At 43.3% G+C, this 15267-nt stretch overlaps 1 protein-coding gene across 1 annotated transcript in view; it reads right to left on the reverse strand.

The window, feature by feature from the left end:
- LOC109866065 (canalicular multispecific organic anion transporter 2) overlaps positions 1-13866 on the reverse strand; it is a 72332-nt gene extending 58466 nt beyond the window's left edge. Inside the window, exon 1 of the mRNA XM_031799230.1 lies at positions 13610-13866. Coding sequence (XP_031655090.1) covers positions 13610-13645 — 36 coding nt within the window. The 5' untranslated portion in view covers positions 13646-13866. The remainder of the gene's footprint in view (positions 1-13609) is intronic.
- Positions 13867-15267: the final 1401 nt, after the last annotated feature.

Here is a 15267-nt window from a genome sequence, read left to right on the forward strand (position 1 = left end):
GCAATAAATTGCAATGTCCGTACTGTGAGACGCCCAAGACAGCGCTACAGGGAGACAGGATGGACAGCTGATCGTCCTCGCACTGGCAGACCGCACTGTAACAACACCTGCACAGGATCGGTACATCGAACATCACACCTCATCACAGGATGGCAACAACAACTGCCCGAGTTACACCAGGAACGCACAATCCCTCCATCAGTGCTCAGCCTGCTGGACTGAGAGATTGTAGGCCATGTTGTAAGGCAGGTCCTCACCAGACATCACCGGCAACAAATGTCGCCTATGGGCACAAACCCACCATCGCTGGACCAGACAGGACTGGCAAAAAGTGCTCTTCACTGACGAGTCGCGGTTTTGTCTCACCAGGGATTCGTGTTTATCGTCGAAGGAATGAGCATTACACAGATGCCTGTACTCTGGAGTGGGATCGATTTGGAGGTGGAGGATCCGTCATGGTCTGGGTCGATGTGTCACAGCATCATCGGACTGAGCTTGTTGTCATTGCAGGCAATCTCAACACTGTGTGTTACAGGGAAGACATCCTCCTCCCTCATGTGGTACCCTTCCTGCAGGCTCATCCTGACATGACCCTCCAGCATGACAATGCCATCAGCCATACTGCTCGTTCTGTAAGGGACTTCCTGCAAGACAGGAATGTCAGTGTTCTGCCATGGCCAGCGAAGAGCCTGGATCTCAAGCCCACTGAGCTGGGACCTGTTGGATCGGAGGTTGAGGGCTAGGGCCATTCCTCCTAGAAATGTCCGGGAACTTGCAGGTGCCTTGGTGGGGTAACATCTCACAGCAAGAACTGGCAAATCTGGTGCAGTCCATGAGGAGGAGATGCACTGCAGTACTTAATGCAGCTGGTGGCCACACCAGATACTGACTGTTACTTTTGATTTTGACCCCCATCCCCTTTGTTCAGGGACACGTTATTCCATTTCTGTTAGTCACATGTTTGTGGCACTTGTTCAGTTAATGTCTCAGTTGTTAAATCTTGTTATGTTCATACAAATATTTACACATGTTAAGTTTGCTGAAAATAAACGCAGTTGACAGTGAGAGGGCGTTTCTTTTTTTGCTGAGTTTATAAGCAATTAGCCATATTAGCTAACTAGTAGTAGTCCCCTCCGCTGAGCTTTATAGTCCTCTCCCATGAACTCCTCGCACACACTGGCTGTTCTTCATCTTCCTGTGGAGTTTCATACTGGTTGTTGTTGCCAGGACAGCCTCAAAACACACCACATCGATACCGTATGCCTCGTTGAGCGATACAGCTACGACCGAAGGGGACTGTTGCCAGCAAGCACAGCCAACCTCTTCTGCCTTACGTTACCAAAACACCTCCCGCACGTTACCAATTGATAATTAATTTAGTTTTTGTCATAACTCAGGCTAATCACAACAAGGAAATGAAATGGCAAATGTCATTTAAGTTAAATGTGTCATTATTATACTGGATAATATCATGGAAATGAAATATTAAACCCACTTTTCTATTTATTTTTCAAAATGGGCAGACATTATCCATATTCAATCATGAAAATGATAATGCAATATATAATTTTTTGCATTTCAATTTTAATTTTGTCACAAAAAAAAAATATGCATATCTAATTTCAAACGTGATATTGATTTGTCATTTGACCATTTGCATTTCCATAATTTACAGCAGGAAGTGAAAAACCAAAAGGCACACCCCATCCATGTACCATGCATTGCATCTCACAGACTAATCCACCACTTCTAGTCATATAGACAGACAGTGGAGTCTCTTTGGCCATTTCTGTCATGTTTGAGTATACACATGCCAGGTGTTCTTGTAATGGTCTTCAGTATAGCATGGAAAATATGCAAGACCACAGCTGGACAGTAAAATGTATAAATATTTGGAAATACTCTAAGCATGTCATCATTTATCTGTAGATATTCAAGGTTACTTTGTTAAGATGCCATTTTAAATCCAAATAAATAAAAATCACAGGCACCATACCATTCCTTCCTTATTAAACCAGTATAAACCAGTTGACATCAATGGATGCGGCACTATAGCCATCCTCTATAGTTACACATAGAATGAATGACATTTACCTTCGGCCCATCTGCTTAATAGCCAGGGTTTAGGTGCAGGCCAGGGTTTAGGTGCAGGCCAGGGTTTAGGAGCAGGCCAGGCCAGGGTTTAAGAGCAGGCCAGGCCAGGGTTTAAAGGCAGGCCAGGCCAGGGTTTAAGGGCAGGCCAGGGTTTAGGAGCAGGCCAGAGATTAGGAGCAGGCCAGAGATTAGGAGCAGGCCAGGCCAGGGTTTAAAGGCAGGCCAGGCCAGGGTTTAAAGGCAGGCCAGGCCAGGGTTTAAAGGCAGGCCAGGCCAGGGTTTAAAGGCAGGCCAGGCCAGGGTTTAAAGGCAGGCCAGGCCAGGGTTTAAAGGCAGGCCAGGCCAGGTTAGGGTTTAAGAGCAGGCCAGGCCAGGTTAGGGTTTAAGAGCAGGCCAGGCCAGGTTAGGGTTTAAGAGCAGGCCAGGCCAGGTTAGGGTTTAAGAGCAGGCCAGGCCAGGTTAGGGTTTAAGAGCAGGCCAGGCCAGGGTTTAAGGGCAGGCCAGGGTTTAGGAGCAGGCCAGGCCAGGCCAGGTTAGGGTTTAAGAGCAGGCCAGGCCAGGCCAGGGTTTAAAGGGCAGGCCAGGCCAGGCCGGGGTTTAAGGGCAGGCCAGGGTTTAGGAGCAGGCCAGGCCAGGGTTTAAGAGCAGGCCAGGCCAGGTTAGGGTTTAAGAGCAGGCCAGGCCAGGTTAGGGTTTAAGAGCAGGCCAGGCCAGGGTTTAAGGGCAGGCCAGGGTTTAGGAGCAGGCCAGGCCAGGGTTTAAGAGCAGGCCAGGCCAGGGTTTAAGAGCAGGCCAGGCCAGGTTAGGGTTTAAGAGCAGGCCAGGCCAGGGTTTAAGGGCAGGCCAGGGTTTAGGAGCAGGCCAGGCCAGGGTTTAAGAGCAGGCCAGGCCAGGTTAGGGTTTAAGAGCAGGCCAGGCCAGGGTTTAAGAGCAGGCCAGGGTTTAAGAGCATGCCAGGACTGAATCATATTAGTATGACAGGACAAAAGCAATATACACAGCATGGTTGTGTAAATCGAAGGGACTGAACTGAATGAAGTGACTGAATAAGCCCATTTCTATATAACCAAGTTGCTAGCTTGCCATTGCACAGTGGTCTGTTGCGCCAGAACAGGCACCTCCCCAGTGTGGTAATTATTTAGCTGTATCAGTTCAAATAACCATCACACTAGTGAACAGCCACACAGTGAGAGGTAGGTTGGATGGTGTGAGTGGTAGGTTGGATGGTAGGTTGCGGTGTGTGAGTGGTAGGTTGGATGGTAGGTTGCGGTGTGTGAGTGGTAGGTTGGATGGTAGGTTGCGGTGTGTGAGTGGTAGGTTGCGGTGTGTGAGTGGTAGGTTGGATGGTAGGTTGCGGTGTGTGAGTGGTAGGTTGCGGTGTGTGAGTGGTAGGTTGCGGTGTGTGAGTGGTAAGTTGCGATGTGAGAGTGGTAAGTTGCGATGTGAGAGTGGTAGGTTGCGATGTGAGAGTGGTAGGTTGCGATGTGAGAGTGGTAGGTTGCGATGTGAGAGTGGTAGGTTGCGATGTGAGAGTGGTAGGTTGCGATGTGAGAGTGGTAGGTTGCGATGTGAGAGTGGTAGGTTGCGATGTGAGAGTGGTAGGTTGCGATGTGAGAGTGGTAGGTTGCGATGTGAGAGTGGTAGGTTGCGATGTGAGAGTGGTAGGTTGCGATGTGAGAGTGGTAGGTTGCGATGTGAGAGTGGTAGGTTGCGATGTGAGAGTGGTAGGTTGCGATGTGAGAGTGGTAGGTTGCGATGTGAGAGTGGTAGGTTGCGATGTGAGAGTGGTAGGTTGCGATGTGAGAGTGGTAGGTTGCTGTCGTTCAGCCCCTGAGAAAGGTAGTTAACCCACTGTACCCCGGGCGCCGATGACGTGGATGTCGATTAAGGCAGCCCCCCGAACCTCTCTGATTCAGAGGGGTTAAATGCAGAAGTTTATGGCATTCAGTTGTACAACTGACTAGGTCTCCACCTCCCCCTTCTCTTTGTGCGAGGTATTGATGGGTTAGAAGGTACCGAACACACCCCAGGTCCAGAACAGAGGCTGGGAAACACACAGTATTAAATAGAGCCATGACTACATGGAACTCTCTGGTAACATGACTACATGGAACTCTCTGGTAACATGACTACATGGAACTCTCTGGTAACATGACTACATGGAACTCTCTGGTAACATGACTACATGGAACTCTCTGGTAACATGACTACATGGAACTCTCTGGTAACATGACTACATGGAACTCTCTGGTAACATGACTACATGGAACTCTCTGGTAACATGACTACATGGAACTCTCTGGTAACATGACTACATGGAACTCTCTGGTAACATGACTACATGGAACTCTCTGGTAACATGACTACATGGAACTCTCTGGTAACATGACTACATGGAACTCTCTGGTAACATGACTACATGGAACTCTCTGGTAACATGACTACATGGAACTCTCTGGTAACATGACTACATGGAACTCTCTGGTAACATGACTACATGGAACTCTCTGGTAACATGACTACATGGAACTCTCTGGTAACATGACTACATGGAACTCTCTGGTAACATGACTACATGGAACTCTCTGGTAACCCAGGTAAAAATGACTACATGGAACTCTAGTAACCCAGGTAACTCAAGCTAGCAAAAACACAGATGAAAGAACACCTTACGACACAACGTGGACTGTGAAGAGACAGGCATGTTTATACATTAGGTATTGTAATTTTGTATTGTATTATTTAGTGGTATGTATATTATTTTATTTGTAGTGTTTTGCCAAGGCAGTCGCTAATTGGGATCCTAATAAAATATTAAATACTTCGCTGATAGCTAAGATGTACTTTACTATGATTGTGATAAGAGTGTCTGCTAAATATCTAAAATGTCAGCATCTACCATATATATTTTCTTTTCATCTTAAAAATGGGCCTTCTACACAAACAGGCCTGTTGTGCTGTGTTAACCTGGTGCTAGCAGCCATCTCTCTGGTAACGTCTTTAGTCTTCCCTGTAATATCCAGAAGAACAAATATCATATCACTAGTGGAGTTAGTAGCTCTGTTGGTCCAAAGGGGATACCGAGTCAGTTGTACAACTGAATGCCTTCAACCAACATTTTTTTATTTCACCTTTATTTAACCAGGTAGGCTAGTTGAGAACAAGTTCTCATTTACAACTGCGACCTGGCAAAGATAAAGCATAGCAGTGTGAACAGACAACACAGAGTTACACATGGAGTAAACAATTAACAAGTCATTAACACAGTAGAAAAAAAAAGAGAAAAAAAAGAGAGTCTATATACATTGTGTGCAAAAGGCACGAGGAGGTAGGAGAATAATTACATAAATCGGCACCCGGGTAACAGTGGGTTAACTGCCTTTCTTATGGGCAGAACAACAGATTTGTTTTTTACCTTGTCAGCTCTGGGATTCGATCCAGCAACCTTTCGTTTCCTGGCCCAACGCTCTAACCACTGGGCTACCCTTTGTTTGATGCCAGTGACAAGACTGATTAGAGAATGAATGTAAATGTTTCTCCGGTCGTTATTGCTCACTTTATCATTGTGACCAAATCTGGAATCAAACTGTTGACTTTGTGGTTTAGTAATTAACGTTAGTAGTCCTTTTGACATCAACACATCAATGTCAACAGTCGTAGCTTTGCAGCTTCTCCCATCCCCCCCTATAGTGAAAGTATGTTACACACCCTCTGGTTATGGTGGAAAAAGGAAGTGTGAGCATGTTTGATAAGTTTGCATTGTAAACTGTATGCAAATAAATCCTTGGCTGACACAAGTAAAGCCCCAGTACTGTAAGTCTACTGCTATTCAGCAAAACATTTTATGTGACAACTTGAAAAAGACCATGGAGATAATGAATTTAAAGTTTGTTGCAAGACTATTCCAAAGAATGGCGGCTGAGTACAAAAAAGGGTTTCTTTTCCCAGAACTCTTAGTTTGTGCCAAGATTTCTCAATAGCTGCAGTCAGTGTTTACGGTGAGTGTGAAAATTTCCCCATGGCAAATAAAATAATGAATCTTCTACAGTTAAAGTGGGAAGTTTACATACACCTTAGCCAAATACATTTAAACTCAGTTTTTCCACAATTCCTGACATTTAATCCCAGTAAAATTCCCAGTCTTAGGTCAATTAGGATCACCACTATATTTTAAGAATGTGAAATGTCAGAATAATAGTAGAGAGAAAGATTTATTTCAGCTTTTATTTCTTTCATCACATTCCCACTGGGTTAGAAGTTTACATACACTCAATTAGTATTTGGTAGCATTGCCTTTAAAGTGCTTAACTTGGCTCAAACATTTCAGGCCTTCCACAAGCTTCCCACAATAAGTTGGGTGAATTTTGGCCCATTCCTCCTGACAGAGCTGGTGTAACAGTCAGGTCTGTAGGCCTTTTTGCTCACACACGCTTTTTTAGTTCTGCCCCAAAAAATTATATAGGATTGAGGTCAGGGCTTTGTGATGATCACTCCAATACATTGACTTTGTTGTCCTTAACCTCTTAAGCCATTTTGACACAACTTTGGAAGTATGTTTGGGGTCATTTTCCATTTGGAAGACCCATTTGCGACCAAGCTTTAACTTCCTGACTGAGGTCTTGAGATGTTGCTTCAATATATCCACGTAATTTTCCCACCTCATGATGCCATCTATTTTGTGAAGTGCACCAGTCCATCCTGCAGCAAAGCACCCCCACAACATGATGCTGCCAACCCCATGCTTCACGGTTGGGATGGTGTTCTTCGGCTTGCAGGCATCCCCCTTTTTCCTCCAAACATAATGATGGTCATTATGGCCAAACAGTTCTATTTTTGTTTAATCAGACCAGAGGACATTTCTCCAAAAAGTACAATCTTTGTCCCCATGTGCAGTTGCAAACCGTAGTCTGGCTTTTTTATGGCGTTTTGGAGCAGTGGCTTCTTCCTTGCCGAGTGGCCTTTCAGGTTATGTCGATATAGGACTCGTTTTACTGTGGGTATGGATACTTTTGTACCTGTTTCCTCCAGCATCTTCACAAGGTCCTTTGCTGTTGTTCTGGGATTGATTTGCACTTTTCGCACCAAAGTACGTTCATCTCTAGGAGACAGAACGCGTCTCCTTCCTGAGCGGTATGACGGCTGCGTGGTGCCATGGTGTTTATACTTGCGTACTATTGTTTGTACAGATGAAAGTGGTACATTCAGGCGTTTGGAAATTGCTCCCAAGCATGAACCAGACTTGTTGAGGTCTACACATTTTTTTCTGAGGTCTTGGCTGATTTCTTTTGATTTTCCCATGATATCAAGCAAAGAGGCACTGAGTTTGAAGGTAGGCCTTGAAATACATCCAGTTACACCTCCAATTGACTCAAATTATGTCAATTAGCCTATCAGGAGCTTCTAAAGCCATGACATAATTTTCTGGAATTTTCCAAGTGGTTTGAAAGGGCACAGTCAACTTAGTGTATGAAACTTCTGACCCACTGGAATTGTAATACAGTGAACTATAAGTGAAATAATCTGTCTGTAAACAATTATTGGAAAAATGTATTGTGTAATGCACAAAGTAGATGTCCTAACCTACTTGCCAAAACTATAGTTTGTTAACAAGAGATTTGTGGAGTGGTTGAAAAACAAGTTTTAATGACTCCAACCTAAGTGTATGTAAACTTCTGACTTCAATTGTATATTCTATAACTTCACAGTGCTGAAAATGTTATTCATGGTGCCATTAGAAGCAAGCATTCATAGATTATTTGTCTGATGTAATCTGTGTTCTCTAATGATACTTATAAACTGGGTGATTCAAGCCCTGAACGCTGATTGGCTGAAAGCCGTGGTATACAGTGGGGCAAAAAAGTATTTAGTCAGCCACCAATTGTGCAAGTTCTCCCACTTAAAAAGATGAGGCCTGTAATTTTCATCATAGGTACACTTCAACTATGACAGACAAAATGAGAAAAAAATTCCAGAAAATCACATTGTAGGATTTTCTATGAATTTATTTGCAGATTATGGTGGCTTTTGTCCAACTAAATACTTCTCTAGCAAATGGTAGTGCCTTGGAGATATACAGTACAGGTTACAGCACAGTTGACCTTTCCACTGTAATTCTATGGAATCCCACTGTTGTTGACACCACTCATCCCACACGCGTCACACACAGATCCCCTCATGTTTTCACTTTCTGTGTATCCCCTCTTACACAATCTCACTCTTTTAACACAACACACACACCTCTCCACGGGTTCTCCCTCTACATGAATCGGCAGATAGTGGGTAATCGGAGGGGATTTGTTAATTAGTTCAGTGTTGTGTACGGGAGGGATGGGGGGGGGGGGGCTGTAAACCCAACCAGATAGTTAGCAATACACTGTAAAACACTGGTCATGTGGCATTCACAGATTGGTTCTTAACACTGGAAAACAAAGATCATTAAATCATGTCTTTAAAGCTAATTTTTCCATTTTAAGTAGAGAACTCGAGTGAATGTTGTACTCTGGTTTCTTACATGTTGTATTTACCTGAAGTCTTTTATCTGAAAAAGCAATACTCAACAATACTTATTATAAAAACGGATTTGGGAGGGAGTTATTCACGACAATCGTTTGGTAATGCCTGTCAACAGTGACATTTGAATTATCAATACTCATCCGCTGTCCCACAGCACAGCCAGGCAATTCCTACCCTTCATCTCCCTTGAAAAAAGAAAAGAGAATAAGAGTCTAGACGTTATTTCCCCCATGCTTCTAGCTGATCGTGGGGGGGGGGGGGGGTCTTAACCTTGCTTCCTGTCTCTATGAGCTGTGCAACAATGTTGCAGTTTTCGTGATCTCCAATGTGCCATAGAATATTCATGTGTCCAGACTGACAACTTCTCTGAGCCAGATTCATACATCAGTCTAATTATTGTGGATATATCCAAAGAAAAGAAGTGCACACACACACACACACACACACACATTTTTAATTCAGGCTGTAACACAACTAAATGTGGAATAAGTCAATGGCCTCATGATATATTGCTTAATTAAGGAACCAAAGAAACGTGAATCATCTCTGAAAGCTCACAAAGTCATCTGAGGTAACGATAAGTCAATACGGTAACAAAGTGAGGGGAGCCAGAGTCATGATGACTGGAATACATTTTGTCAAGTCAGCAATTCCCTACTTAACGTTAAAACAACACTACTGGAGTCAAACGGATACTGAGAGATTCTGGCAATTAAGACCTTTTTCTATTTACCCCGAGTCAGATAAACTCGTGGATTACATGTTTATGTTTCTGCTGTGTGCAGTTTTGAAGGAAGTTGCAGCTATTGCTAAATAGCGTTAGCGCAATGGCTAGGAGTCTATCGGAACAGCGAACATAACTGTTCCAATAGAATTCTAGTCGTTTCTTTAACCCTGGTTTCCAGAATCTCTCCATTTAAAGTGACAGTGGGATATCCCCGAGTCAAACAGCACTGGGCCGCTTACAGACACTGAAAACCCTCTATATAATCTATTGTGTCCAACATCTAGTTTCCCCCTAAAATACACTACAATTGGAAGTGAATGAAACTGAAACTGGAATTGAATGTCCTTAACACATGCATGGATGTTTACCATTCAGTCTGGTGTCACCATTTCTTTCTTTCGACGAAAATAACTCAGTCACTTCTCAGTTAAGACGTGCTAAACCACATTTCCTAAAGACTAATGAACGTCACACAGAGCCCAGCTCCATTCAACTGTAGAATACAAAAGAAAGTTGAATCATGTCTTCAGGTCACTTTTCTACTTTAAAAACTCACCCCACTGGATGTTGTACAAAAATGGTTCACTCGTATCACAAAATAATCAGCTTTACCGCAAATATCAACAGTGCACCTGTTGCAGCAGAGGCAATTCCCGGTGAACAACTGAAGGCGTTAAGTTACATGCTGTCCACCTGTGTCGAAGACATTACTATTCAGAAGATGCAGAACTAAGAACAGATATAGCCCTGGGTTCACCCCAGACTTGACTGCTCTTGACCAGCACAAAAACATCCTGTGGCATTCTTTATTAGCATCAAATAGTCCCCGTGATATGCAACTTTTCAGGGAAGTCAGGAACCAATATACTCAGTCAGTCAGGAAAGCAAAGACTAGATTTTTCAAACAGAAATTTGCATCCTGTACCTCAAACTCCAAAATGTTTTGGGACACTGTAAAGTCCATGGAGAATAAGAGCACCTCCTCCCAGCTGCCCACTGCACTGAGGAAACACTGTCACCACCGATAAATCTACGATAATTGATCATTTCAATAAGCATTTTTCTACGGCTGGCCATGCTTTCCTCTGGCTACCCCTACACCGGCCATCATCTCTGCACCCCCTGCAGAAACTTGCCCAAGACCCCCCCCTCAATGATGTCGCTCTTGCTGCTGGTGATTCTCTGATCCACCTCTACGCAGACGACACCATTCTGTATACATCTGGCCCTTCTTTGGGCACTGTGTTAACTAACCACCAGACGAGCTTCAATGCCATACAATTCTCCTTCCGTGGCCTCCAACTGCTTTTAAATGCTAGTAAAACTAAGTGCTCTTCAACTGATTGCTGCCCGCAACCTCCCGCCAGACTAGTGTCACTACTCTGGACAGTTCTGACTTAGAATATGTGGACAACTACAAATATCTAGGTGTCTGGTTAGACTGTAAACTATCCTTCCAGACTCACATTCAGCATCTCCAATCCAAAACTAAATCTAGAATCGGCTTCCTATTTCGCAACAAAGCCTCCTTCACTCATGCTGCTAAACATACCCTCTTAAAACGGAGTATCCTACCGATCCTCGACTTCAGCGATGTCATTTACAAAATAGCCTCCAACACTCTACTCAACAAATTGGATGCATTCTATCACAGTGCCATCACGTTTTGTCACCAAAGCCCCATATACTACCCACCACTGCGACTTGTATGCTCTCGTTGGCTGGCCCTCACTACATAGTCGTCGTCAAACCCACTGGCTCCAGGTCATCTATAAGTCTACGCTAGGTAAAGCCCCCCGCATCAGCAGCTTTTGACTGTCAGTCACTGACAGTGTTGTAGTCACTCAATTAGCCAATGTCAAGTAAAACATTTTTCATGGGTAAGTTAGTCTAGCAGTCAGCTATCAAAACTTAGTAGTTCATGGTCGAATTACCGCCTGGGGGCCCCCACCCCCGTTAATTTTGTTAGTCACTCGCAGTCAGATATCATATTAAAAACGGACAACATTTCTCTCCACTCCACGGGCAAAAAAATTGTTTAATTGCAGGAAATGAGTTACAAAAATGGTTAAATCCTCTCACTGCCCCCATGTCAAGATGTGTAGAATTCCATAAAATGAACTATAAAACATAAATGTTCTCTCCACTGTCAACGGGGGGGGAGGGGGCTAAAATGTTTGGCTCGCAAGGTGAAAGAATATCGCCTAGAGGCAGTAAAAGGCTAGGGCCCGCTCTGACTGCATGGTGGGTATGAATGTGGGTATACTGTGGCCCCTCATGATGAGTTCACATTTTATGTGGCCCCAACCTCCATCGAAGTTGCCCACCCCTGGTTTAAAAATCGACAGAAACAGGTTTTCCATCCCGAAAATGATGACTTACTAAAAAAAATGTAATGTAATAAGACCCAATTACTGCTTTTCCTCCATATTAACGGGATAGTGTGTGTCTCGGCAATGAAGCCATTCATCTACTTCCCTAGAGTCAGATAAACAGAAACAGCTAACACGCTGTAGACCAGGGGTGTAAAACTCTTTCCTTGGATGGCCGAGGTGTCTGCTGGTTTTTGGTTTTGTTTTTTTATACCGTCAATTTAAACCTAGACAACCAGGTGATGGGAGTTCCTTACTAATTAGTGACCTTAATGAATCAAGTACAAGGGAGGAGCAAAAACCTGCAGACACACTGCCCTTCGTCATTGTGCTGAAGCTAGTTTGAGGTAGTTTCACAACCCAGTGCTAGTTTCCCTAATACTGGACACAGAGGCATAAAAATGGTATCCACAATGGTATTCAGTTGCAGCTAGCGCTATTCATGAAGTAAATATCCCCCCCCCTTCCTAGAGGGTTGCGGATCCCAGTTTGAAAAGCCCTGGTCTAGACCAAGTACAGGCAGGCAGCACAAACACTCAAGGTCCTCACCTCTCATAACTAGAGGTTGACCGATTCATCGGAATGGGCGATTAATTGGGGCCGATTTCAAGCTTTCATAATTTGCCGCCGATTACATTGCACTCCACAGGGAGACTGCGTGGCAGGCTGACTACCTGTTACGCGAGTGCAGCAAGGAGCCAAGGTAAGTTGCTGGCTAGCATTAAACTTATAAAAACAATCTTAACATAATCACTAATTAACTACATTGGCCAGGTCGCAGTGGCAAATGAGAACTTGTTCTCAACTAGCCTACCTGGTTAAATAAAGGTCAAATAAATAAATAAACCGTCCCTGGTTCGAATCCAGGTTGTATCACATCTGTGATTGGGAGTCCCATAGGGCGGCAGACAATTGGCCCAGGGTCGTCCGGGTTTGGCCTGGGTAGGCCGCCATTGTAAATAAGCATTTGCCTAGTTAAATAAAAGGTTAAATAAAGGTTAAATAAAATGCATAATTTCACTTTTTTACATGGTTGAAATTTGGCCATAGACATATTTTAAACTAATTTAACATTTGTTCTGAAATGGGTTGGCTACAGTTTACGCAAGCATCCAGGACCGAATACATTTCCTTGTTGGTTTATTACACTTTAACTGCGCTCGGTGTCTTGTTTAATTAAATCCCCAACACCAAGCTTTCAAAGATGTATAACTAAACCAAGATAAACCACACCTTGTCGTTTCCAACGCAAACAAATGAGTCAGTGGGCAGAACCCAGCAATGATGTGGGCCGAGCCAAGCACGTCCTAGCGATATCCTATTGGCGCGTTCTAGTATACAGCCGCATATTTCCGTTACGGAACGCCTACTCAAGTGCGCCTGTGCAATAACTCAATTTGCCTTTGCGCTCAAACAGCGCGATTTTTTTTTTAACTTTGGAAAAGAGTAAAGTCTACAAAACTTAGTCCACTCTGTTCATAACTAATTATAGTTGTTGGAACGGAGTACTGTAGTGAGATCAAATGTTTAATTGAAGAGAATGTGCAGAAAATGTTGGACAAAATCTCTCTCGTTCCATCTTCTCCCACTGCCAGTGGGCTTCCTCTCACTACCATATTTGGTAGTGAGAGGAAACGCCAACCGTATGCTTCACATTTATACACCCAGTGACATCTGGCAAATTTTTATATCTTTAGGGTTACGGTTGTACTGTAACTGCACACCTCCAAAACCAAGACCATGAAACATTGCTAAATTAGTCAACTATACACAACCATTTCTGCGGCTTACACATAGAAAACATTGAAGCCAAGATAACGTCCTTGTTTCAGATCCTTGTGATATACACGAGGTGATCACAACCGTGAACTCAACTGCCTGCCATCCGACAAGCCTTACTTACCCAGAACGGGAGCTCTGGTCCGCATAAGCGCTCCATGTCCAAGGGGCACAACGAACGAATGACTCTTTCCCGGCGTTAACAGGTCGGCTCCGTCACTTTCAACTTATTTTGTTCTCGCACATACAGAGACACGTTAGCGGAGCACGTTGAGTTAATTTGGAATAGTAGTTTGGCTCTGCTTCTGAACAACCCTCCTTCTCTCTCTCCTCATTTCACTCTAGAGTGCTGTTAGAGGTGAACAGTCACACCAATGTTGTACCAGCGTGTTGTGAACAACATTCATAACAACGATAGTGGAATCAGCGGTTTACCTTCAAAATAAAAGCCCTCCATTGAAACTGATGCACACCGATAAAAAAATTGTGGAATCATGCCACAAATGATCTAGATGACGCTAAACAACGGTTTGAATGTTGTTATACAAATTCACCAAAAGACAATTATTAGTTAAATTTACCCAAAACAAATCAGTTGAAATCGCATTGTGGATGTATTTAAATTCAGAATTGCATTTGGGGCATTACTTTTATGCTCCGTACAGCCTATGGATGTTTCATGTTTCATATGGGGTATCAGCCTACTCAGTGACATCCACAGAATACAACTTTGTAGAGTTTACACATCTATTAGCGTCTTAACACTTCTTAAAATGTTCACACTTGAGTAAAAGTATAGCTATGTTAATAGAAAATGACTCAAGTAAAAGTGAAAGTCACCCAGTAAAATACTCATTGTGTAACAGTCTAAAACTATTTGGATTTAAAATATACTTCAGTATCAATAGTAATAGTAATTAATGTATTTTGTTGAATTGATATAACATTCCAACCTTGTTGGGCATTATGTAGTACAATTGTGGCATGATTCCACTATTTCTATACATTTGCATTAGTTTCAAGGGGGACTTTAATTTTGAATGCGAACTGCCAATTCCACTATTGTTTCTCAAGCTGTTTCAGCACACTGGTTGAGATTGTCATGATGACATGAGTCCGCCCACACCCTTACTGTATTAAGGCCCCGCCCACACACACCCCACCACACACTCATACTCACACAGGAAACCATATCAGTATGACTCTGCAAGTAAAACTCTGTTGACTCAGTTCATATACAGGTAGGGTCAGTGTCATCATTGAAGGGTGTGTGTCAAAGATCATAGAATAGAGACTATAATAGAGTAGAATATAACAGAGTCAATCAATCTACAGTTGGGAAATCCGATTAGGTGCCATCACTAGAGCCCTGAGGTTCTTTTAGGAGGCCTGTTGTGTTTGAAAGAGCTTTTTACGGTTGTTTAGTGTTGTTGGTTTAGCAAGGACACATGTTCTCTCTCTCTCTCTCTCCCGATCTCTCTCCATTTTGTGGTTTGGCTCGCTGGGTTAGACAAGATCACTCACTGAGCAGTGTTGTTATACAAAAGTAAAATAAACAATGAAAATTAACAGTAAACATTACTCACAGAAGGTCCAAAACAATAAAGACATTACAAATGTCATTGTGTCTGTATACAGTGTTGTAACAATGTGCAAATGGTTAAAGTACAAAAGGAAAATAAAATCAACATAAATATGGGTTGTATTTGCAATGGTGTGTGTTCATCACTGGTTACTCTTTTCTTGTGGCAACAGGTTACAAATCTTCTCTATCTCTCCATC

This window comes from Oncorhynchus kisutch, linkage group LG20 (assembly GCF_002021735.2).
Source record: "Oncorhynchus kisutch isolate 150728-3 linkage group LG20, Okis_V2, whole genome shotgun sequence".
NCBI lineage: Eukaryota > Metazoa > Chordata > Actinopteri > Salmoniformes > Salmonidae > Oncorhynchus > Oncorhynchus kisutch.